General features: G+C 34.3%; 1 protein-coding gene across 4 annotated transcripts in view; it reads left to right on the forward strand.

Moving 5' to 3' along the window:
* The window catches only part of LOC105493700 (dynein cytoplasmic 2 heavy chain 1), a 361,100-nt gene that overhangs the window by 239,682 nt on the left and 97,737 nt on the right, over nt 1-23,681 (forward strand). For all 4 annotated transcript variants that reach the window (XR_011611022.1, XM_011761557.3, XM_011761558.3 and 1 more), the window contains one exon: nt 13,258-13,374. Coding sequence is in view for 3 of the 4 variants with exons in the window: in XM_011761557.3 (XP_011759859.2) it covers nt 13,258-13,374 (117 nt within the window). In the remaining variant the exon portion in view is untranslated. The remainder of the gene's footprint in view (nt 1-13,257; nt 13,375-23,681) is intronic.

A 23,681-nucleotide genomic window follows, 5' to 3' on the forward strand; every position in this document is an offset into this window, starting at 1 on the left:
CCAATAACTTCACCCAAGAATTAAGATATTACCATAACTTGCATCAACTTACGTGATTTTCTTCTATTCAATCCCCCTCCCATTCTGCTGAAGGACCCACCATTCTGTTTTGTTTAAAACTCTTTTTGTGGTTTTACATATTTTTTTAATAGTTCTATTATGTGCATGCATTCTTTCAATCTCTCACACATGCATTTGTGCCTAAAAACACAGTTTGTTTTGCTTATTTTTTGAACATTATAAAGCAGTATTGTGAGGGATATCCTAGGACTAGCTTTCTTCCTTCACCTCTGTCTGAGATTCATTATTGTGGTTGGTTTGGCTGTTTCATTCTTTATTCTTATTGTATGTTACTCCAGGGTTTTTTTTTTTTTTTTTTTTTTTTTGACTATTGACACAATGCTACTAGGAACATTTGTGGCTATGTCTCGCTACTGCATAAGCTCAAGAGTTTCTCTAGAGTATATGCTTAGGAACAGAATTGCTATGTCAAATTGTTTTTACTGGTTGTACTAATTCACTCTTGTGTGAACAGTATGTAGTATCTTCATTCTTTTAATCCTACTAGTACTTGGTATTTTGGGATGCCTTTATTGTTGCCAGTCTGGTGGGTTAAAATGGTACTTCATTGTGATCTTGATTCACATTTTTTATTGCTATGGAGACAGTATGCATCTTTCCATATGTTCTTCAGCCATGCCTGCTTTTTCTATTGGAGAAACAGCAATGAGGCTGATGTGGCTTAAGCACAGTGAGGGAGAAGGGGAGTGGTGGGACATGAGGATGGGAGGTAGCTGGGGTGGAGGTAGACTAGGTCATAAGTCTTGTGAGCCATGAAAATAACTACATTACTCTGGCAAAGTATGTTTTCTAGAGAATAGACTACTGGGTAGTAAGACTTAAAGCAAAGAGAGATGTTAGAAAACAGTTGCAGTAAGCTAATGCTGTTGCTCAAAATGGTAGCAGGTTTGGGGAGGCAATTGTTATTAATAAAATTTCTGATTAGCTTTAGTTCTATAAAAGTTATATATGTTTTTGTATAAGAGCTACATATTTCTATGTGCTAGCTACATATTCACTTATTTTCTCCTAAACATACTTTGAAACTCCAGAACTTTATTATTTTTTTCATAGTTTCAATAGCAATTTCATGGCAAAATTTTAAAAACCTATTATATTTATTCTTAAAATGTAATGACTTTTCTATTGCCAAAGATTTGAAGATTAATTGCTAGTGTAATAATTTTAGCATCATTGCATCGAATGGCTTTTATGAACCCAGCAGCTGTGGTTACTCATATTCAGCAGCTGTGGTTATCCTGACTCAAATGGTTTTTCATCAGTTATTAGAAAAGTCACAAGTTCCTGGTAAATTCATTTTTGAAATTGGAAAGCTTAAGTTCCCATTTTTTCTCAGATATACTCTATTTGAATATATTATCCCATATTTCAAGAGCATATTTTTAGCCGCAACTTAGCCAATAGCACCCTCAGCAAAAAGAGATAATGTATTTGTACCTTTGTACACAGTGTAATAACTTCTGATATCTAATTGTAGACAAATCTGAATTTGAATACTTTTCATATTTTGAGTTCTAAGACCATTAGACAAAAGCAAGTTGACTGAAGGATATCACCAGTCTATTTCATTTTGTAAAATATGTAATGATGTTACATTTTTCCTTTTGGATATTTATGTAGAAATAATATATTTACTAATATCATAGCCTTGATTTTCCAACATTTATTAGGTTATCATTCAGTAAGATATAAAAGTGTCTCTTTGAAAATGCAGTTAAAGGGAAAGAACTATGTACTTATCTTTCCTTTGTGAATTATGTTTCAAGATAACGAAAGAAAAGTTGATAAAACTCTTCCTTATTGAATAATTCTAGATAATAAATATGGCAGTAATGATGAAATTTGAAAAGTCATTATTTCACAAACTCTAATAAAATAATTGGTTCAGACAATGATTATCAGAGGTTGAACCCATTAGATGGAAGGTTTACGGGGGTGTTTGCAAGAGAAGGATAAGCTGTCACCACCTGTACCCTGTGATCAATCTTTGCATCAGAAAGAGGAGGCATTCAGACACTAGGCACCTCCAAACGTGATGAAATATGAAGTACAATTTCCAAAAGTATTCTTTCAAAAAGAGTAAACCTGAGCCTAATCAAGTTTTAGAACTAATTTACCATTAACAGGAAACATAGGTATAAAAGAACAAGGTAAATGACAACACTGGAACCAGAATGCGGGACAGTTTGCAAGATAATGAACTCAGTTTAATCAACAAGTTAATGGCAGGCAAAAGAGGCAAGCGAGAAGGACTTCTCTATATTAATAAGACTTATAATACATAACAATTTATGACCTTTCTGTGAATCCTGATTTAAACAATTCAATTAAAACAAATTTTGAGACTGTCAGAGAAATTTAAATATGGGCTGGGTGCCATTAATGTGATACCAATTAATTTTTTGTTTCTTGGGAGAAGTAATGGCATTATAGTAGTTATATCATTTTTTTTCTTTAGAGATACATATTGAGTATGTAGGAGTTAAATAACATGTGGTCTGGAATGTGTTTTAAAACATGTAAGGAATAATAACAAAAGGGAGATGAATGAAGCAAGTGCAGGAAAGTGTTGACAGTTGTTGAATCTACATTATGGGTATCTTTGGGTTTCTTTGAAAATGTTCATAATAAAAATCAATTTTTGTGTATCTTTGGAAATGTTCATAGTAAAATTAATATTTAAAGTTTTTAAAATGTCATGTATATTTACATGTATGTTCTTGACCTTGTCACCCACCTTTTAGTACTTTCTTTTACACAGCTATTAGCACTTTTCTCCAAAAAAGTCTTGGGTGGGAGGTAGCATCCCCTATTACTGCAATGTTGAAAATGGCAAACACTTTTCAAGTCGCCCTCATAGCTAAAGAACAGTCATGCCAGCCACCAACCCCAGTTTCTAACAGGGAACTAGTGAATCAAAGAGGCAGTTTCTTTGCTCTCTTGAAAGGCAGTGGCAAATTAACCTACACTGAGTAAAAGGAAGTCATAGTGATAGGGGAGGAAAGATTAGACGGGGGAGGGATTGTGAAGAACCAAGAGATAATTTTCGAGGTGATGAAAATGTTTGTTATTTAACACTAATTAGCAAGTTATAATTCCTGGTAACATCCAGAAGTGAAGGCAAAGGTGATGGAAAAACCATAGCTTCTATGTTCAGTGTCACTATCAGGTTTTCCTTTTTCCACCAGAATAAGCAGTGTTTAACTGGCCCTAGCCCAGTTTTTAACTTTCCTGATAATTCTGTAAACTACCTAACGTTGTTTTAATAATTATCTTTTTTTTACTTTTTACAGCTTTATTGAGGTTAATTAGCATTCAGTAAACAGCACATATTTAGAGTGTCTATTTTGGTAATTTTTGAAATATGTATATATGTTTGAGGCTATCACCACATCAAGATAATGAACATCCCCATTACCCCCAAAAGTTTTCTGTTAGCACTCCCTCCTGTTTCTTCTCCCCTATTCCCAGGCAACCACTGATTTCTTTTTTATCAGTATAGATTAGTTTGCATTGTCTAGAGTTTTATATAAAAGAACAATATAGTTTACCATTTTCTTTATGGCTTCTTTCTCACTCAGCACAATTATCATAAGATTCATCTATGTTGTATATATTAGGAGCTCTTCCTTTTTAATGCTAAATAGTATTCCATTGTATGAATATACCACAATTTGTTTATTCATTCAGTCATTGAAGATACTAGTTTGTTTTTGGCTCTGATATGGTTTGGCTGTGCCCTCATCCAAATCTCATCTTGAATTGTAGTTCCCATATCCCCCATGTGTGAAGGGAGGGACCTCATGGGAGGTGATTAGATTATGGGAGGCAGTTTCCCCCAGGCTGTTCTCATGATCGTGAGTTCTCACGAGATCTGATGGTTTTATGAGGGGCTTTCCCCCTACATTGCTCTGCACTTCTCTCTCCTCTTCCATGTGAAAGACATGTTTGCTTCCCTTCCACCATGATTGTAAGTTTCCTGAGGCCTCCTCAGTCATGCAAAACTGTGAGTCAATTATATCTCTTTCCTTTGTAAATTACCCGGTCTCAGGTATTTCTTCGTAGCAGCATGAGAGTGGATTAATGCAGGCCCCTACATTAAGCTGCTATGTATATTTAAATATTGATTTTATATCTTCATATGAACATATTCTTTTATTTCCCTTGACCAAATACCCAGTAGTGGAACGGCTAGATTATGTGACAGTCATATGTTTAATCTTTTAATTAACTGTAAAACTGTTTTCAAATGTGATATATAATAGATATTATTTTAAAAAATAAATAGATGAATGTATTAGGAGAGATGAGGTCTTACACGTATTTGGTTGTGTATACACATGATATAGTGCATTTATATGTTCCATGTGTCTTATTTGTATTTTGATAAATAACAAAAGTATATTTTTACTATTAGTAAGTAGGATTGTTAGAGCTGCTAATTATTCAGAGTGCAACAAAGTATCATCTCAAGGCAGATACAGCATTTCATATAATTTAGTAATTAATACCAGATCTTATTTAGTATTAACCAGTTATACACAAAATAGGAATATATATGATTTATAATGAAGTGTTCTGCCTAGTACTCCAAATAATATAGCTCAGTATTTGAAAACTGATATATTCATTGTGTGGGTATGAATTTATAATAAATATCCTTCGATAACAGGTTCATTCTCAATTTGCTTATGTTAAAATTGCACTAACTAGCGGATCTTCTGAGATTTATATCCAGGCTTTTAATGTCATATTACCTTGAAAAATGATGATGTGAGTTCTTAACATGGTAGAGTGCCTGTACATTTCACTTTTGATCTTGAGTGAAATCTCATCTCACACATCACCAACATAAATTACAATTTGGTCTTGTGTGTGACTGGCGTAAATATATTTAGAGACATGAGAAATACAAAGAAAAGTTTTCCCGCCTCCCCCTTTATCCTGCATATGTTAACATTAGAAAGATAAACCACTGCGTATTCTCCTGTCTGATGTTAGTATATGGTTTTGGGGGGGTATGCATTTTTATGTATGCAGGGAAATTTTATATGGTTTGATACATCTTGATGTATTTGGTAACACAGTTAAACATCATCATTGTACGTGGCCAAGCATGCACAGGGAGCATGAAACTATCAAGGGTTTTTGAGGCCCCAAAATCATTAAAATAGAATATTTGGGCTGAAATTTAAAAATGTAATATTGTTTAATGAATTTCTATTCCTTTCAAAAACAGAAGATACATATTGTAAACATAAAAGTATTCTAAATTTTTTTTCTGCAATTATAATATTATCTGAGAAAACTGATTTAGTGTTTTTCCTTTATAATTCTTAGACATTTGTCTTTATTTGTCTTCTTGGGATAGGTTGGTCCTTATGTGCAGTGTTGAATAAACGTAGTGAGAGTTGGCATCCTTACCTTGCTATGAGTTTAAAGGGAATGGTTTTTAACATTTTATTATTATGGTATTTGCTTCATTTTATAGATACCATTTATCAGGTTGTATTAATTGGCTTGGCCTGCTATAACAAAATACCACAAATTGGGTGGCTTAAACAACAGAAATTTATTTTCTCACACTTTTGGAGGCTAGAAGTCTGAAATCAGGGTACAGCATACTCAGTTTCTGGTGAGGCTGCTCTTCCAGGCTTGTAGACAGCTGTCTTCTTTCTGGGTCCTCATGCGTCCTTTCATTTGTACATGTGCGCAGAGAGAGAATGAGCAAGGTCTCCAGTGTCTCTTCTTCCAGGGACTCAAATCCTATCAGATCAGGCCCCGACCCCTATGACCTCATTTAACCTTAATTACCTCCTTAGAGGCCACTTGTCAAAACACAGCCATAATGGGAGTTAGGGCTTCAACAGATGGATTTTAGGGGGAACACAAACATTTAGTCCATAAATTTAAAATGTTTTCTAATATTCCCAGTGCTTCTCTTAGTCTTCACTCTACAGCAAACTATCTCAAAACTTAGTGACTTGAAGTAATAATGTTTTCTATTTTTAAATGATTCTGTGGGTTGGCTGGATTATTCCTTTTTAGTTTCACTTGAGCTTACATGTAAGGTTGACTTTATTTGGAGAGTTGAGCTGGAAGGTTCAAAATGGTCTTACTCATGTTTGTAGACGGTGCTGGCTATTAGCTAGGGTGACTTGGTTCTTGATGTGGCCTTTTGTCTACAGGATGCTAGGATGGTATATCAGGGTTTCAAGTCCAGAAAGTACACTGCATGTCCTTTTGAAGTCTAGGCTTTGTAAATTACACATTGCTTTTGCTGTATTCTGTTAATCAAAGCAAATCCAGCCCAGATTCAAGATGGTGGAGAAGTAGATGTGTCTTGAAATGGGAGGAGAAGAACATTGCATTGCAAAGGATGTGATTGTAGGAATGCATCATTTATCGAAGGCTATTATTATAACAATCTCCCAAATCTTTGCTAAGTTTGCTAGGGGTAATTTGTTAAGAATATGTTGATGAATTTTATTGTCTGTGTTTCCTCTAAATATTGAGAGGATTATATACTTTCTTCTCCTTAATTTATGTGAATTATAGTTTCTATGATTGAACCATATATGCAATGTCATCCTGTATATCTTTTTTAAAATGTTGTTTGATGTTTATTTATTTACTTGAATCTGTGTTCAGGAGTAAGACTGGTCTTTGAATTTACATTTTCTTTGGTATTAAATTTTTACTAGCCTTTATAACATTATTTGGAAAATGTTGCCTCATATTTCTAATCTCTGAAAAAGTAAGTGCAAAAAGTATTTGTTTTAAAGAATGCTAATATAACTTACATATAAACTATTGGTGCCTGAGATTTACTTTGAGATAGTATTTTTAACTTCTAATTTAATTTTTTGACCAACTCTAGCCCCACTTAGAGAAACTCCACCATTCTTGAGATTGTTTTATTAATTTGCGTATTCCTAAGAATTTCTCTATTAGCCAAATTTGCAACTTTTTATGGTATAAAGTTTAAAATAATCTCATGGCATCTTTTAGTATTTTCTGTATCTGTAATTTCCTTTAAAAGTAGAATTTTAAAATAAAATTTTTCCATTTTTAATTTTACCAGTAGCTATCTACCATTCAATCTGGTAAGAAGTCTCTTATTAGTGTTTTCAGTGAACCAACTTTTGGCTTTTTAAAACCTCTGATCTCTTTTGTATCTGTTTTCTATTTAAATTTTGTTTGCCCTTATTGTTATAGATAACTTTCATCTATATTCTTAACTGTGTAATTTATACATTTTACTCAATTTTTAGCATTGCTTCTTTTTAACATAAGATTTGCTACTATAATTTTCCTCCAGAATCTCATTAACTGCCCATTCACTATTGTATAAATTTTGATATGTGGTTTTTTCATGAACACAGTATTTTAAAATTTTATTAAAATTACTTACTTGACCTTGAGTTATTTAGAAATGTGTTTTGTATTTCCAAGTGTAGGGGGGTAATTTTGGTAACATTTTACCAATTTCTAACAATTACACTGTTGCCAGATATGATCTGTGTGATATCAACTCTTAAATTTGCTAAGACTAGCTTTATGGTCTAATATGTGGCTGATGTTCTTAAATGTTCTCTGTGTGCTTGAAAGAATGTTCTTGCTTTTACACTGTTGGTGAAAATGTAAATTAGTTTTACCATTGTGGAAGACAGTGTGGCGATTCCTCAAAGATCTAGGACCAGAAATATCATTCGACCCAGCAATCCCATTACTGGGTATATACCCAAAGGATAATAAATCATTCCATTATAAAGATACATGCATGCAGATAATTATTGTAGCACTGTTCACAATAGCGGAAACATGGAATCAACCCAATACCCATCAATGATAGACTGAATAAAGAAAATGTGGTACATATACACCATGGAATACTATACAGCCATAAAAAGAAATGAGATCATGTCCTTTGCAGGGACATGGATGAAACTAGAAGTCATCATCCTCAGCAAACTAACACAGGAACAGAGAACCAAATACCATATGTTCTCCTTCATAAGTGGGAGTTGATCAATGAGAACACATGGACATAGGGAGAGGAACAACACACACAGGGCCTGTCAGGGTGTGGGCATCAGGATAAATGGCTAATGCATCCGGGCTTAATACCTAGGTAATGAATGGGTTGATAGCTGCAGCAAACTACCATGGCATACATTTTCCTATGTAACAAACCTGCACGTTCTGCACATGTATTCGAAACTTAAGTTTTTTTTTAAAAAAATGATGGTTTGTTCTCCAGATATTGGGTGTATTATATGTCCTTTGGTCATGCTTGTTGATTGTGTTCAAATTTTCCATATGTGTTCCGTATGTGATCTACCAATTGCTGAGAAACCCACGTTAAGTGTCCTACATAATGCTAGATTTCTATTTCTCTGTATCTTCTGGTAATTTTATTATCTACAACATCTGTGTTTTTAAGTATTAGGTTGTGCAAAAGTAATTGCAGTTTTTGCCATTACTTTTAATGACAAAGTATCTATCTGTGTGTGTGTGTGTGTATATATATATACACAAAGATACTTAGAATTATGTCAATAGATAGTGATGCTTTTATCCCTTGTAATACTTTTTGCTTTAAATTTTCTTGAGGTTTACTAAAAAAGGGTTACCTTTTAACTTTGAAATCTATTACCTTTTAACTTCGAATGTCCTTATGTTTTAGGTACCCACTTTTAAATATATATACATAATGTTTAACCATTAACATATAAACATATTTTTAGTTGTTTTTAAGTAATGTTTAGCAATTGTTTTAAAGTAATAAATTACTGCAATTATTGATTTATTTGGATTCATTAATATCATTTTTTAAAAAACTCCTCTTCGGGCCAGGTGTGGTGGCTCACGCCTGTAATCCCAGCACTTTGGGAGGCCGAGGCTGGCAGATCGCGAGGTCAGGAGACCGAGACCATCCTGGCCAACGTGGGGAAACTCTGTCTCTACTAAAAATACAAAAATTGGCAGCGTGGTGATGCGTGACTGTAATCCCAGCTACTCGGGAGGCTGAGGCAGCAGAATCGCTTGAACCAGGGAGCTGGAGGTTGCGGTGAGCTGAGATAGCACCACTGCACTCGAGCCTGGCAACACAGCCAGGCTCCGTCTCAAAAAAAAAAAAAAAAAAAACTCCTGTTTGGCCTGCTGTTTTTTGTGACCAAGGGCCTTCTACTGTACCCTTGTTTGCATTCTTTTAGATTCATTTTCCCTTTTTAAAAGAAATTCTGTTTTTTTTTTTTCTATTTTGGAAAATTTATTCTATACTTATTTTTTTCCTCAATGGTTATACTAAATTTTAATGTACCATCCTTCCATACAATACGATGATTTAGAATGCTTTAACTCTGCTCACTTTATCCCAACTTAAATATGATTATTTTTCAGTGTTTTATTTCTGTTGTATATTGGGATCATACTTCAATAGATTTATAAATTTCTTAAACATTTTCTTTGCTTACTATTCCTTTTTACTTATTAGACTCTCTTTTTTTTGATGATTTCCTTCTAGCTAGTGTCCATGGTTTAAATAGTGAAGCTGCACTCTCAGTTTTGTCTCAAAATACTCATATTTTATATTTTCTCAAAAAATAATTTTGCTAAATTTGTAACAATTCTAGGTTGACAGTCTTTTTGTCAACATGTTTTGTCTTCTGTTGTTGCAGTTGGGAAGTATTTGTTTGGAATAATCTATTATTTCTTTCTAGCTTCTTGTAGTATCTTTTTTTTTTTTTCTCAATGTTCTACAGTTACATTGGGCAGTACCAGCTGATTTTATTTATTCTGGTTGGGATTCTTTGACTTTTCTGAATATGAGAAGTATTGTCTTTCACTAGTTCTGGAAAATTCACATAAAGTTTCTTTTTAAAAATTGCCTCTGTCTCCTTTTATTAGCTCTTCATATAGTAATAACGCTGAGTAGGCATATATTAAGCCTTTTTATTTTCTTCTCCATGTTTAAAAAATCTTATTTATTATTTTGTGTCTTTGTATTTTTTCTCCTTTTTGGCTTTAGCCTTTAAGATTTTCATTATTTTCTTTGACAATTCTGTCATAAATTTTAAGTCATTTTGTTGATGTTCTTGCTTATTCTTAATTTTGAAATGTGCTTTATCATAAAATTTTCTCCAGAAATCTAGTCTGTGTATTCCCTGTAACAAAAATGTAAATTATTTAATTTCTTTGACATCTATAAAATGAGAATTAGTGTTTATATTCCTTCTTATTCCAAAGAAGAATTACTGTCAGTGGCTAACAAAAATGTAAATAATCTACTAGTATAAAATCAGTAGTTGAGGAAATTAGTGTAAGAGAAAATTAGCATGGGAAAATAAAATAAAACTAAGGAAACAGTTTATGCCAAACAAGACAAAACAAACAAAAAAGGTTGTACTTTCTATAAAGTTGGTATTGTTTGATCAAAAATCATTTGGGGTGCTTCATGATATCCAATGGAAAATACAATTATATATAAAATTTAGTGTCTTACAACAAAACATACCAATTGCTCAGAAAAGGTAGGTGTTCCTGAAATGCCTCTCACTGGTCTTTGAAATGACAACAGGTGAAGTAGGAGTGGCAAAATCTTCTGTGGTTTTCCTATAATTTCTTCATTTTGAAATATTATTTTCTGAATGTTTTATTTTTTAGAGATGGGGTCTTGCTTTGTCATGTAGACTTGAGTTACAGTGGCATGATGGTAGCACACTGCAGCTTGGAATTCCTGGGCTCAAGCAGTCTTTCTAGGTCAGCCTCCTCAGTAGTTACAGGTGCATACCACCATACCTGGCTAATGTGTTTTTAAAATTTTTTAAGAGAAGAGGTCCCAATATGTTGCCCAGGTTAGTCTCAAACTCTTAGCCTCAAGTGATCCCCCCACCTCAGGCTCCTGAGTTGCTAGCATTGCAGGTGTGAACCACTGTGCCTGGCTCCTTTACAATTCTTACAGATCGCCCAAAGCATGCCAGTGGCATAATTCATGCTGTTAATTATGGGTAGAAAGTGGAAGAATTGATGTAAATATGTTGTTAATGAATGAAATTTTATCCCTTTTGATACCATTTTAAAGTAGTATGATGAAAAAATTATATTTAACTGGTTTAAAATATGAAAAATAGGTATTTTATTATCTATGCTTTATAAAAAAGTATATGTGTTAGATTTTGTAAAAACAGATAGTTCATTGATACAAGTTATAGCCCTGTCTTTGTTAATAAAAATGTTATTAGACGTTTGAACTCCCTTTCTTATTACTGCCTGTTATTTAAAAATTATAATATGATAGTATTATCTAAAAAGAAATCCTCACATGTTATTTTTCTTGGACAGAAGACGTCTTTTTTTGGTTGGTGTACATTTTATTCTTAAAACAGGTCTTAACATCATGCATAAAAAAATTTGCACTCTTTTTCCTTTAGACATCTCTTTGCATTCTTATTTGTTTTCTGTCATGTTTGACAAATTTAAAACACAAATAAGTAATAGCAAAACTTGAGTTACAATAGTACTTCTTCTGACTACCAACTAGTTGTGTTTTGTGGTGTAGCAAAGCTGATAAATTAGGTGCTATTTTATGGTTCAGCTAGAGCAAATGAAAATAATTTATCAGAAAACCAAAAAAAAAAAAAAAAAATCAAACACTGAATCACAGGTTTTTAAGAATCAGTGAAACACTCTGGAAGTAACTTGAGTTTAACAGCATGATTATTGATGTTTAACAGTTAAGTTGTACATTCATTCTGAAAGATTTATGGCCTTAATTTTATTATGAACTTTACTAATGTAAGAGTCTAACGAAATATGAAATATAGTTCAATATGTTACAAAAGGAAAAACAAATCACATTTCTCCCAAAGTGAAAACAGAAGTAGTCAACATGCTATAAATGTTGAAGTTTAAAATACTGACTTAGGAAGACATATCTGGTTTTTTGGATTTATTTTGTTTGTTTTAGACGAACAATGAGATAAAACAATCTTAATATTTAGGTATAATATGAAAAACAGTATATACATCATTGATTTTTATATATATAAACACACATATATCACAATATCTGTAGCCTAATATTTAGCATAGTTAGTAATATTCTGGATCATTAACAAATGATTAATAAGGTTCATTAATGTTCTTAAAATGGGAATCATTCAGTATTATTTTAGAAAAAAAGTGAGTGAATTGATTTTGGTGAGAATAGTGATAACGAAACTGGTAATAAGGACATTATAGAATTGAAAGCCCTAAATAGGGAATACTTACCTTGCCTTGTTTGAATTGATTGACCCATTCTTTTTTCACTGGGGCCTTGTATGTAGAGGAAACATTGAAATTACAACTTAAAGTTAATGTAGAGCATTAAAACATTTACAAATAATTTATCAACCAGTAATTATTGCTTTACCATTTTATACGGTTTATTATGCTATTGTTTTTCCATTCATTTCATATTTTTAAGGAAACTATCTTTGTCAGCATTTTGAGATTATGAAATTTAAATCAAAACAATTCCAGATTTCAGAAATGAACAAATAGAGACACCAAGTGGTTATTAATTATGGGCAATTAGAGCTTTCTGGGTAAAGAGGCAGCTTTAGGCCAGGACTGGTGGCTCATGCCTATAATCCCAGCATTTTGGAAGGCTGAAGTAGGAGGATTGCTTGAACCCAGGAGTTCAAGACTATCCTGGACGACATACTGAGACATAGTCTCTACCAAAAATAAAATTAGCTAGGCATGGTGGCACACACCTGTAATCCCAGCTAGTAGGGAGACTGAGATGGGAGGATCGCTGGAGCCCAGGGATTTGAAGCTGCAGTGAGCTATGAATTGCGCCATTGTACTCTGGCCTCGGTGACTGAGTGAGACCCTGTCTCAAAAAAATCCAAATAACAACAAATGAAGCATCTTTCAAATACAAGCCATTACAGTATGTAATTTTAAAATCGTTTTTCTCCAGCTTTAAGTTCTTTTATTTTTTTAAACTGCTTAAACAGTAAAATATTAAGCGAGTTGAAGAAAGATAATATGATTATAAACTGTTGACAACATTTTTTCTCTCTATTTTTATAAAACAAAATATGTCTGTTTTTGTACCTATGCTCTTTCTTCCTGTTCGACTGAAATTATTATTTGTTGATACTTATTATTTTCTTCATTCAGGTTATTTCACAGTTGAGGATTTTGGGCAGATCCATAACAGCTGGTTCCAAATTTGATAGAGAAATCTGGTCTAATGAACTTTCTCCTGTCCTCAATCTCTGGAAGAAACTAAACCAGGTTAGTAGTGGAATATTCTTCCGATTCTTTTGCTTTTTTCTCCCTGTCATTTTTTCCAGCATCATAATCATGTACTCCCCATTTCTGCCTGAGTCATACAAGTAATCACATTGCACAGGTTCCTAACTGTGAAGTCATGGCCTAGGACCTCCTTTCTCCGTACCAGTGCACATCAAAGTTAGTATTCTTTACTCTCTCTTTTATGAAATTGATCTTTCCTTATCTTTAAATAAGTAATCAAATTCACATAATTTCAGTTTTCCCCTTTAGCAGTTCATTCCTTGTCTCGATGTTTGATAATTTTCTTCCCTTAGGACTACGCTTCTTGTAACAGTTTCTGAGCCCAATTTCCAACTTTTTTTCAATGACATTGGCAGTTTTGTATTTTCTAGTGATTTTCCCAATTCGTACAGTTCTTAAAATGTATATACATATACAACCATGTAGGTATTCATATTATATATATTATTATGTAATATAGCTATTTATTCTGAGAATAATATATGATTATTTTCAGTTTTTACTTAGTAATAATATGGAAATGGAATTATTTGCATAATTGACTAAGTTTACCTCTTATTAAACAGAAAACCAATGGCAAAAGTAACCTTAATTATTGCAAAGATCTCATCTTACATTTTGGAGACATAATCCAGGTATTCGTTGGAAAGTTTCCTTCTCCGTGAAATATAGTTAACTTGTTTGACTCAATTTCTAGAGTTTGGGGGAAGATTAGAGTCCACTCTATAGTTTTGGCACCTTAGTCCCCTATAATTTTTATCTGCCTACTTCTAAATTTGTACTGTCCATGTTGTTTTTATTCCAAATTCGACTTAACCTTAAAGCACAACTTACCTATCTGTTTTTTATAAGAAATCCGGTCATGTGATTTTGTAGCTTTAGTGATCATTAATGAAGTGCGAGGAACAGCTCATATTGCTAAGTGTGCTGTCTTCTACTAAGTCACTTTTCTTTGAACTACATTATTTGAAGTTTTAGCACTTCTTAAAGTTCCCACAGTTGACTCTTCCATCTGTGCGAAATTTACTTGGATGTGTCGTTTAGACTTCCTTGCACTACCTGCTTCTCTTCATCAGGCACATCTGATTTTATTGCTAGTCTCTCTCCCTCACTGCCAGCACACATACATACCTTCTTCGTCATTCTGAGAAAACTTTTTTCGATTATTACATAAAGAAGACTATATGAATGACTTCAAAGGCTTTTATGTAGATTATTTGCCTCCTATGACCCAACTCAAGATTAGAAACTCAACGTATTCTCTGCCGTTCCCCAAACCCTCGTTTTCTTTTTTTTTCTTTTCTTTTTTTTCTGTTTTTTGTTTTTTGTTTTTTGAGATGGAGTCTTACTCTGTCACCAAGTTTGGAAGGCAGTAGCACCGTCTCTGCTCACTGCAGCCTCCGCTTCCCCAGTTCAAGCGATTCTCCTGCCTCAGCCACCCAAGTAGCTAGGACTACAGGCACATGCTACTGCAACCAGCTAATTTTTATATTTTTAGTAGAGATGCATTTTCAGCATATTAGCCAAGCTGGTCTCAAACTCCTGACCTTAGGTGGTCCACCTGCCTCAGCCTCCCATAGTGCTGGGATTACAGGCGTGAACCACCACGCCCAGCCCAAACCCTCATTTGGAATGCAGATATAGCCCATTACTAGTTCTCTGATGTTGGATTTCTGCCACAACGGACCCCCTAATTACCTGATTCCTACATACAAAGGAAACAGGGTAGAATCTGGGTTTTGAATTAGCATTCAAAAATCATAATTTTATTTTAGGGGAAATCATAATTTGATTATGAAATTATGATTTCCCCTAAAATAAAATTATGATTTTTGAATGCTAATTAATAATGTAGTTAAGTATTTTGAATTCTCGTGACTTATGTAACAGAGATAAAAATGTAACTTCTAGAACCAGACTGGTGGGGTTCAAATTTCAGCTCCAGAACTTTCTAATTGTATAACTTAGGAAACTTACTTGACTTTTCTGTAAAATGGGTATAGTGATAGTACTTACTATCATTACTTACTATCATCACCAGCAGTGATATTACTCATGGGGATTAAATGCATTAATATATGTAAAGCTTTTATAATAGTGTCTGGCATATGTAAGCACTCTCTTTTAACTATTCATTTAACATTTATTGAAGGTACTTTTATTATGAATGGTCATTTATAATACATGACCATTCGTTTTACCCTTTTTCAAGCAAATTATTTTTATTTATATAATCATATTATTGGTCAGTTGTTCATTCAAATATTTTAATGAGTACGTAATGTGTTTCAGTGATTTTTATGCTAGGGACTAAATAGAGAAACTTGTGGACAGAACAGTCATGGTACCTACCTTGTGGAGTTTACAGTTAGTTCATAAGAGAGATATTAAAAGATGAAGCAAGTAAATAAATTATTACAAATTATTGCAGATGCTGTGGATGGAAAGCACAAGTGCTGTTATAATAAGGGAGAAGACCTATTTTGGCCTTCTTGGATAGTTAGGGAGTATCTTGTTTGAGAAGTGAAATTGAATCCAAGATATGAGCAATGAGAAGCTAGCCAGACAGAGTTGGAGGGGAAGACTACTTTAAGCCAAGGTGACAGCATACACACATTCCCTGAGAAGAGAAAATGCTTGGCGCATTCAATAAAACTGAAAGGATGTCAGTGTGATTGGAGTATAGAGACTAAAGGATAGAGTAGATGAGGTAAGGGGGTGCTATGATCTGAATGTTTGTTTCCCTCTTGAAATTCATATGTTGAAGTCTTAACTCTCAAAGTGATGGTATTTGTAGATGGGGCCTTTGGGAGGTATGATTAGGTCATAAGAATAGAGCCCTCACAAATGGGATTAGTGCCCTTATTAAAGAGGTTCCAGAGAGATCCCTTACCCCTTCCTGCACGTGAGGACACATCAAAAAGACAGTCATCTCTGAATCAGGAAGTAGGTGCTCACCAAACACAGAATCTGTGACGTCTTGATCTCAGATTTCTCAGACTCCAGAACTGTAAGAAATACATTTCTGTTGTTTATAAGCTACCTAGTTTATGGTGTTTTGTTATACCAACCAGAGCAGACTAAGACAGGGGAAGGAATTTTATTCCAAGTCCAATGGAAAACCATGAAAGTTATAGGTAGAGTTACAGGTAGAACTTTCTTCAAAAAGTTTTTGAAGAAAGCTGTTGTATAGAAGATGGTGAGAAAGTAAGGAGAACATTCAGGAGACTCTTGCAGTAGTCCAGGTGAGAGCTGATGGCAGCTTACATTACAGTGGCAGAGCAGATGAAGAGCAGTTGACGCCCTTGAGTAATGCCAAAATGTAGTTATTATCAGAAGAAGAGTGGCTGGAGTATCAGTGAGGGAAATAAACAAAAACAAAAAAGCCAAAAAAAGAACAGAAGACTGTATTATCATAGAAACCTTGAGGAATCTTTAGTTAGGAATGAAATTGTTAACTAGGCCAAATAGCTTCCGAGAGATTAAACAAAATGAGGACAGAATTGACCATTGGATTTTCAGAATAAAAGTTGTCGCTGGTGACCTTGACAAGAAGAGTTTAGGTGGAATAAGGAGATTAGAAGTTAGATTTAAAGGCTAACTAGAAATAGGAGATGAGGAAGTAGAGTCAATGTATCTAGAGAATTCTTTTTTTTAATGTGCTATAAAGGAGAATAGCGAAATACAGGGCCCAGTGTGTTTTTTTCTTAGAGAGGGAAAGTAACTATTAGGTTGGTTTTAGGCTAATGAGAAAGATTCAGTAGAGGAAGTAGCTGAAGATGCTGAAAAATTAATTAAAGCTCTTAAACCATTTAGGAAAACAAAAACAATAATTTTTGCTAAACGAGAGATCAGTAATAAATATAGATGCTCCTGCTTCTTAAATATGTTAATTTTTTTTTTTTTTTTTTTTTTTTTAGATATAGGATCTTGATGTAACTGTTTCTCTCAATGTGAAACCACTGAAGTTTAATCTTGCCGTGCTTTTCTGTCCTTGCTTCTGGCCACATAGAATTCCATTGTTCCAGCATTTACAAGATTATTTGGTTTCTGTGTTTGTTTTTAATTATTGGCTCAATCAGGATATATGAAATATTTTTCCCACTTTTTATAACTGTTGATATAATCCCAGGTATTCCTTTAAGCTCTTCTCAATGTCACATTTCAAACCAATTCAATTAATCGTTTCATCTTTCTGTCCCTTTGTTTTCTTTGACTTGGCTTAGTTGACAAAATAGAGTGCTACAAAGTTGCTAAACATCCTTGTTCCCAATTTGATCTTTGTATATCTATTCTTTAAATGATTTAATAGGTGGCCAGGCGCAGTGGCTCACACCTGTAATCCCAGCACTTTGGGAGGCCAAAGTGGGAGGATCACCTGAAGTCAGGAGTTCAAGAACAACCTGGCCAACATGGTGAAACCCCCATCTCTACTAAAAATACAAAAATTAGCCAGGCATGGTGGTACACGCCTGTAGTCCCAGCTACTTGGGAGGCTGAGGCAGGAGAATCACCTGAACCTGGGAGACGGAGGTTGCAGTGAGCCAAGATTGCACCACTGCACTCCAGCCTGGGTGACAGAGCAAGACTCTGTCTCTAAATAAATAAATAAATAATGATGTGATAGGCATTTCATTTAAGTACACTGACAACTGGTCTAGGTTTAGCTTGATTTTTATCCTGTTATTTTGCACGAGATGCCTTAGTAATACTACAGTTCCAAGAAACTGTTCCAACCTGTTTTTCTTAACACATCAGAGGTAAATGTGCAAGAATACTTTAATTGTTTTGAAGTAATTTTCTCCAAAACTCAGCTTCTCTTGTCTCTCCACTGCTTTTTTTCTTAATTAGAACTATGAGTTTATGAGAAAATCAGTTTAGGATATGTTTATAAGTGAGCTGGAGAGGAGATCTACTAGTGTGTTATTTCAACTGAGAGAGAATGTTTATCCAGCTGCTCTAAAGATTCTAGAATTTGGCAATTTCAAAATTGCTACTAGGGGTTTTGATTAATACTCAATTTAAAATCTTGCCACAAGACACACACTTATTCCAAAACAAAATATTTTCCGAGTTTGTTCTTTCCCAAACTTGAGCTCCTTTAAAGGAAATAGTGATAGATATGGAATTAATCTGTGTATCTTTTAACAGCTAGAATTTTAGAGTTTTCCTGTTGGGGATCATTAGAAAAAGCTACCATCATGTTGAAACTGGAATATGGAGATCCTGAAATGTTTCTAGTGATTAAAGGGATTGGAAAACATAAATTAAGTCTACATTACCGATTGTGACTAATAATTTAAGGCATCCCAAAATGTTATTGTAGCTGATTTAGCATGCATTCTCTGCTGCTTTATGTTTAAGGGGAAAAAAAACTATTATATAAAAGGTAAAGACCAGCTAGGCTTATTTTGACAGTAGACATTATTTTGTTTTCATGAAGCCAAGGACTCACAAAAACTCATGACAGATAGCATGATGACTTCCCAATGTAATAGGAGTCTTTTTTCCATATGAGGACCTTGAAGCTCCATAAGGCAAGCAAGAAAATGCCATTAATTAAAAATATGCAAATGTCTGACTATTCTAGATACTTTACGGAGAATGATGAAAAGGAAATGACTAAAGAAAACCAAATATATAGTACAGTTTTACTAAAATATTAACATTTTACATGTTCATGCTATTAACAATATGTGTAAAGAATCTAACTCAGTACATGCATTTGACTTTTAAAAACTCAAAATACTAACAACTTCAGTAGATTCTAAGAATTTAAGAATCTGAACAAATTATGAGCAAAAGGGCTAGATAAAACAGGGGTTGCACTGACAAAATAAAGGAGATAGGAGGCTTTAGTGAGAAGCAGTTTCCTTTTGATTATAATTTTTTTAAAGGGCTGGCATTTTATTCCTGAGTTTATTTGTTTGAATAGTTTTGTAATTGATCCTTGGAACATTTTTATGATGGCTGCTTTACAGTCTTTGTTCAATAATCCCAACTTCTGTGTCATGTTGTTGTTTGCGTCTGTTGATAATCTTTCTTTGTAAATTTAAATTGACGTTTTACTAGTTCTTGGTATAATGAATAACTTTGTGCTATATCCTGAACATTTTAAATATTTGTAAGATTATGGTTCCTATTTAAATCTTTTTTTTTTTTTTTAAGTAGGTAGTCAACCTATTTAAGTTCAGAATGCATGTCTTGATTCACTTCTATAGGCTGTGGTTCCAATATCAATTTAATTTATACAATCCCTGCAGTGCTATTCTGGTCTGCCTCACTTGTGTCTTCTGTGACAGGACTTTACCATCACCACAACCGTCACTGCCTCCTCCCCACAGTCTCCACAGAGCCCACTGTGAGAGGGAGGGCGTGCCCTCTTGTTACTTCAGTAGTGAGGTGGAGCCCAGAATTCCATCCACAGGCACTGCAGGGGAGGAGCAATGCCTCTTACTTCAGGGAGCAGGCAGAAGCAAGTCAGAGTACTGCCCAGCAACCTGGCATCTCTCCTACTGCAGGCCGGGGATGACTCATGACTTTTAAAAAAATAATTATTGATTTCTTCTTCTTTTTTAATTTGTAGAATATTTTACATTAGTAAGTTAGAAATGTGCATTGGTGCCCGGGCACGGTGGCTCATGCCTGTAATCCTAGCACTTTGGGAGGCCGAGGCAGGCAGATGATTTGAGACTGGGAGTTCGAGACCAGCCTGACCATCATGGAGAAACCCCGTCTCTACTAAAAATACAAAATTAGCTGGGCATGGTGGCACATGCCTATAATCCCAGCTACTCAGGAGGCTGAGGCAGGAGAAGCGCTTGAACCCCCCGGGAGGCAGAGGTCACGGTGAGCCGAGATCGTACCACTGCACTCCAGCCTAGGTAACAGGAGCGAAACTCCATCTCAGGAAAAAAAATAAAAGAAATGTGTATTGGCCTTTTGTAATTAAATTAGTAATAGAAGGTTGCTGGAGATTTCTAAAAATAAATTATGTGAAGCCCAGAAATTGTAACTTTAATTCCTGTTGGGCTGAATAAGATAGGAACTCACAAGAATACTGTAAGTACTTATATTCAGGCAAGGGTCCCAAATACATTTTTTGATCAGATTGAAACTGGGAAAAGGTGTCATTTTAACTCATTGTTTAGATCTGGGCTATTTCTAACCTTCAACCTTGTTGAATAGCCGAAGGAGAGAACTGAGAAGGCAAAGCTAAGTAGATATAGCACTATAATTCTTTATTGTACAGGGAAATTTTACCCTATTTCCCCTTCAAAAGGTTTGAACATGCAAATAAATTATATTTTACAATTTTTAAAACCTATATTATCTTTGGCTTTATGTGTTTGAGCTATGTTCAGATTGGTTGAAACTAAAGGAAGAAGTAGAGCTTATGCATTTTGGATTAATCTGTAGCTTTTGTGCATCATAAACTAGTTCAACCATCTTTAATAGACACAGGTAAGAACAAATGCCCCTTTTTTGTGAAGTAGTTTTGAATGCAGGGCAATAGAACTGGGAATAGAATTTATATCTTAAGAGAGAAAAATATTTAAAATTGTATAGGCATTAAATATGTTTAAACTTCCTTTTCTGTAAAATGTAGTCATGGAACCAAGGACAATTGAATAGCCAGTGTCTCCTTAGGTGGTACAACAAAAATGATGGATTTGGAAGAAATGATGGAACTCTGGGTTTCATCTTTTGGTTGGGACATTTCCTTAATGTCTTGTTGGATTGAATGTAACAGTCACTTTTCAATACAGAAGTAAAGCAGTATGTCAGGCATTTACAGGGCAAATGCCAATTTCTTGAGCATGTGTGTGCATATATGAACGTGTGTGTCACGTGTGTGAGAAAGCAAGAGAGTCAAGGTTAAAGTCTTTGTAGTCTATTATATTCATGCATTTTAAAGTAAAACACTAGAAAATAAAGCAAAAGGGATCAGGACTCAAATCAAGGTTTATTTGTAAATGAACCTTTAATAAGAAAAAATGTTTTTCATATAATTTTTAGTTTAATATAGTTTATCATTATTTTTTATAAAATCTTATTGGTAAGATAATATAAAATGTTAAAATAGAACAGAAATGAGATATTTTTACCATTCATTCTTTGTTTTTGAGATGGAGTCTTGCTCTGTTGCCCAGGCTAGAGTACAGTGGCGCAATCTCAGCTCACTGCCAGCTCCGCCTCCCGGGTTCACGCCATTCTCCTGCCTCAGCCTCCCAAGTAGCTGGGACTACAGACACCTGCCACCATGCCCGGCTAATTTTTTGTAATTTTTTTTTTTTTTAAATTTAGTAGAGACGGGGTTTCACCGTGTTAGCCAGGATGGTCTGTATCTCCTGACCTCGTGATCCGCCCGCCTCGGCCTCCCAAAGTGCTGGGATTACAGGTGTGAGCCACCGCGCCTGGCCACCATTCTTTCTTAATGCAGTTTAATGTCGTAAAGCATGGAGTATGAAACTTCACTGGTTGGTTTAAAATTCCATATCTGCCACTTACAGATGTAATTCTGCCCATTTTATTTACTTGCTTTGCCTAGTTGACTGCTCTGTGAAATGGGGATAATAGGTTGTCATAATGACTAGATTAGTTAATACTTGTAAAGCACTTAGAACTGTGCCTAGCCCAATGTTAAGTGCCCAATAAACATAAACTATTACTAATACAGATTTTAAAGATAATAGTAGGAATGTAATTGCTCTGTAATCTCTCTGTGTTCTTGAAATTTGATATCCCTTTGATCACTAAACAATTTAGAAGAGTGGCATAATTTTTCCAGCATTTATTTTTAAAATGTAATTAACAGAGAAGCTTATCCTAATAAGGTAAAAAAAATAGGTCTGTAGAAAAATGTAGCTTAGTTTAATATAATGGGTCATTTTAGAATCCTAATTAAATTGCATATTAAACAAGTTTTCAATCAACTGCTAATGAAATTGTTCTAAAAGAATTACTTCTCTGGGAAGAATAATCATTTTTAATGAATGATTAATATATGAGTTGTGGCTAAATGTTATTACTTATTGGGTTTCAGATGTACACATTTGTATGTGTCTGGGTGTGGGTGTGTTTTATCTGTTTTATCTGATACTGCTTTATCAGATGAGTTTTTTTAAAAACATATTTCATTATTCCAATAATTATTGCTAGAATGCTTTTTCATCATTTTTCCACTAAATCAAAGATTCTGAAAGGAAATCTTAAGTAATTCTTTATACGTAATTATGAAAAGTTTTAAAATCATCTAGGACACCTACTCACATTTTTATCAGGTCACTTTTGTCTTTTTTAAAATTTGTTTTATTATTATTATTATACTTTAAGTTCTAGGGTACATGTGCACAACATGCATGTTTGTTACATATTGCCATGTTGGTGTGCTGCACCCATTAACTCGTCATTTACATTAGGTGTATCTCCTAATGCTATCCCTGCCCCCTCCCCCCTCCCCACAATAGACCCCATGTGTGATGTTCCCCTTCCTGTGTCCAAGTGATCTCATTGTTCAATTCCCACCTATGAGTGAGAACATGCGGTGTTTGATTTTCTGTTCTTGCGATAGTTTGCTGAGAATGATGGTTTCCAGCTGCATCCATGTCCCTACCAAGGACATGAACTCATCCTTTTTTATGGCCGCATAGTATTCCATGGTGTATATGTGCTACATTTTCTTCAGTCTGTCACTGATGGACATTTGGGTTGATTCCAAGTCTTTGCTATTGTGAATAGTGCTGCAATAAATATACATGTGCATGTGTCTTTATAGCAGCATGATTTATAATCCTTTGGGTATACACCCAGTAATGGGATGGCTGGGTCAAATGGTATTTCTAGTTCTAGATCCCTCTTATTTATAAAGTAGAAACCCAGGTTTTTCTTTAGTTTTAAAATTTTGTTGTTACCTTTATACTCTACACATTATAATTGTACATATTTTGTGGGTTCTATTTGATGTTTAAATTACATATATGTTGTATAGTGATCAAAGTAGGGTACTTAGCATATCCGTCAACTAATGCATTTATCATTTCTTTGCGGTGAGAATATGGAAAGCCTCTCTTCTAGCTATTTTGTACTATGCTTTACTCACCTGATAGCTATAGGGTACTGTAGCTATAGTCACCCTGCTGGGCAATAGAACACCAAAACTTATTCCTTATATCTAATTATAACTCTGCACTTGTTGAACAACCTCTTTTTATCTTCCCTTTATATATCCCCTCCACAGTCTCTAGTAACCGCTGTTCTACTCTCTGCTCCTATGTTACCAACTT

The sequence above is a fragment of the Macaca nemestrina genome, chromosome 12 (assembly GCF_043159975.1).
Source record: "Macaca nemestrina isolate mMacNem1 chromosome 12, mMacNem.hap1, whole genome shotgun sequence".
NCBI lineage: Eukaryota > Metazoa > Chordata > Mammalia > Primates > Cercopithecidae > Macaca > Macaca nemestrina.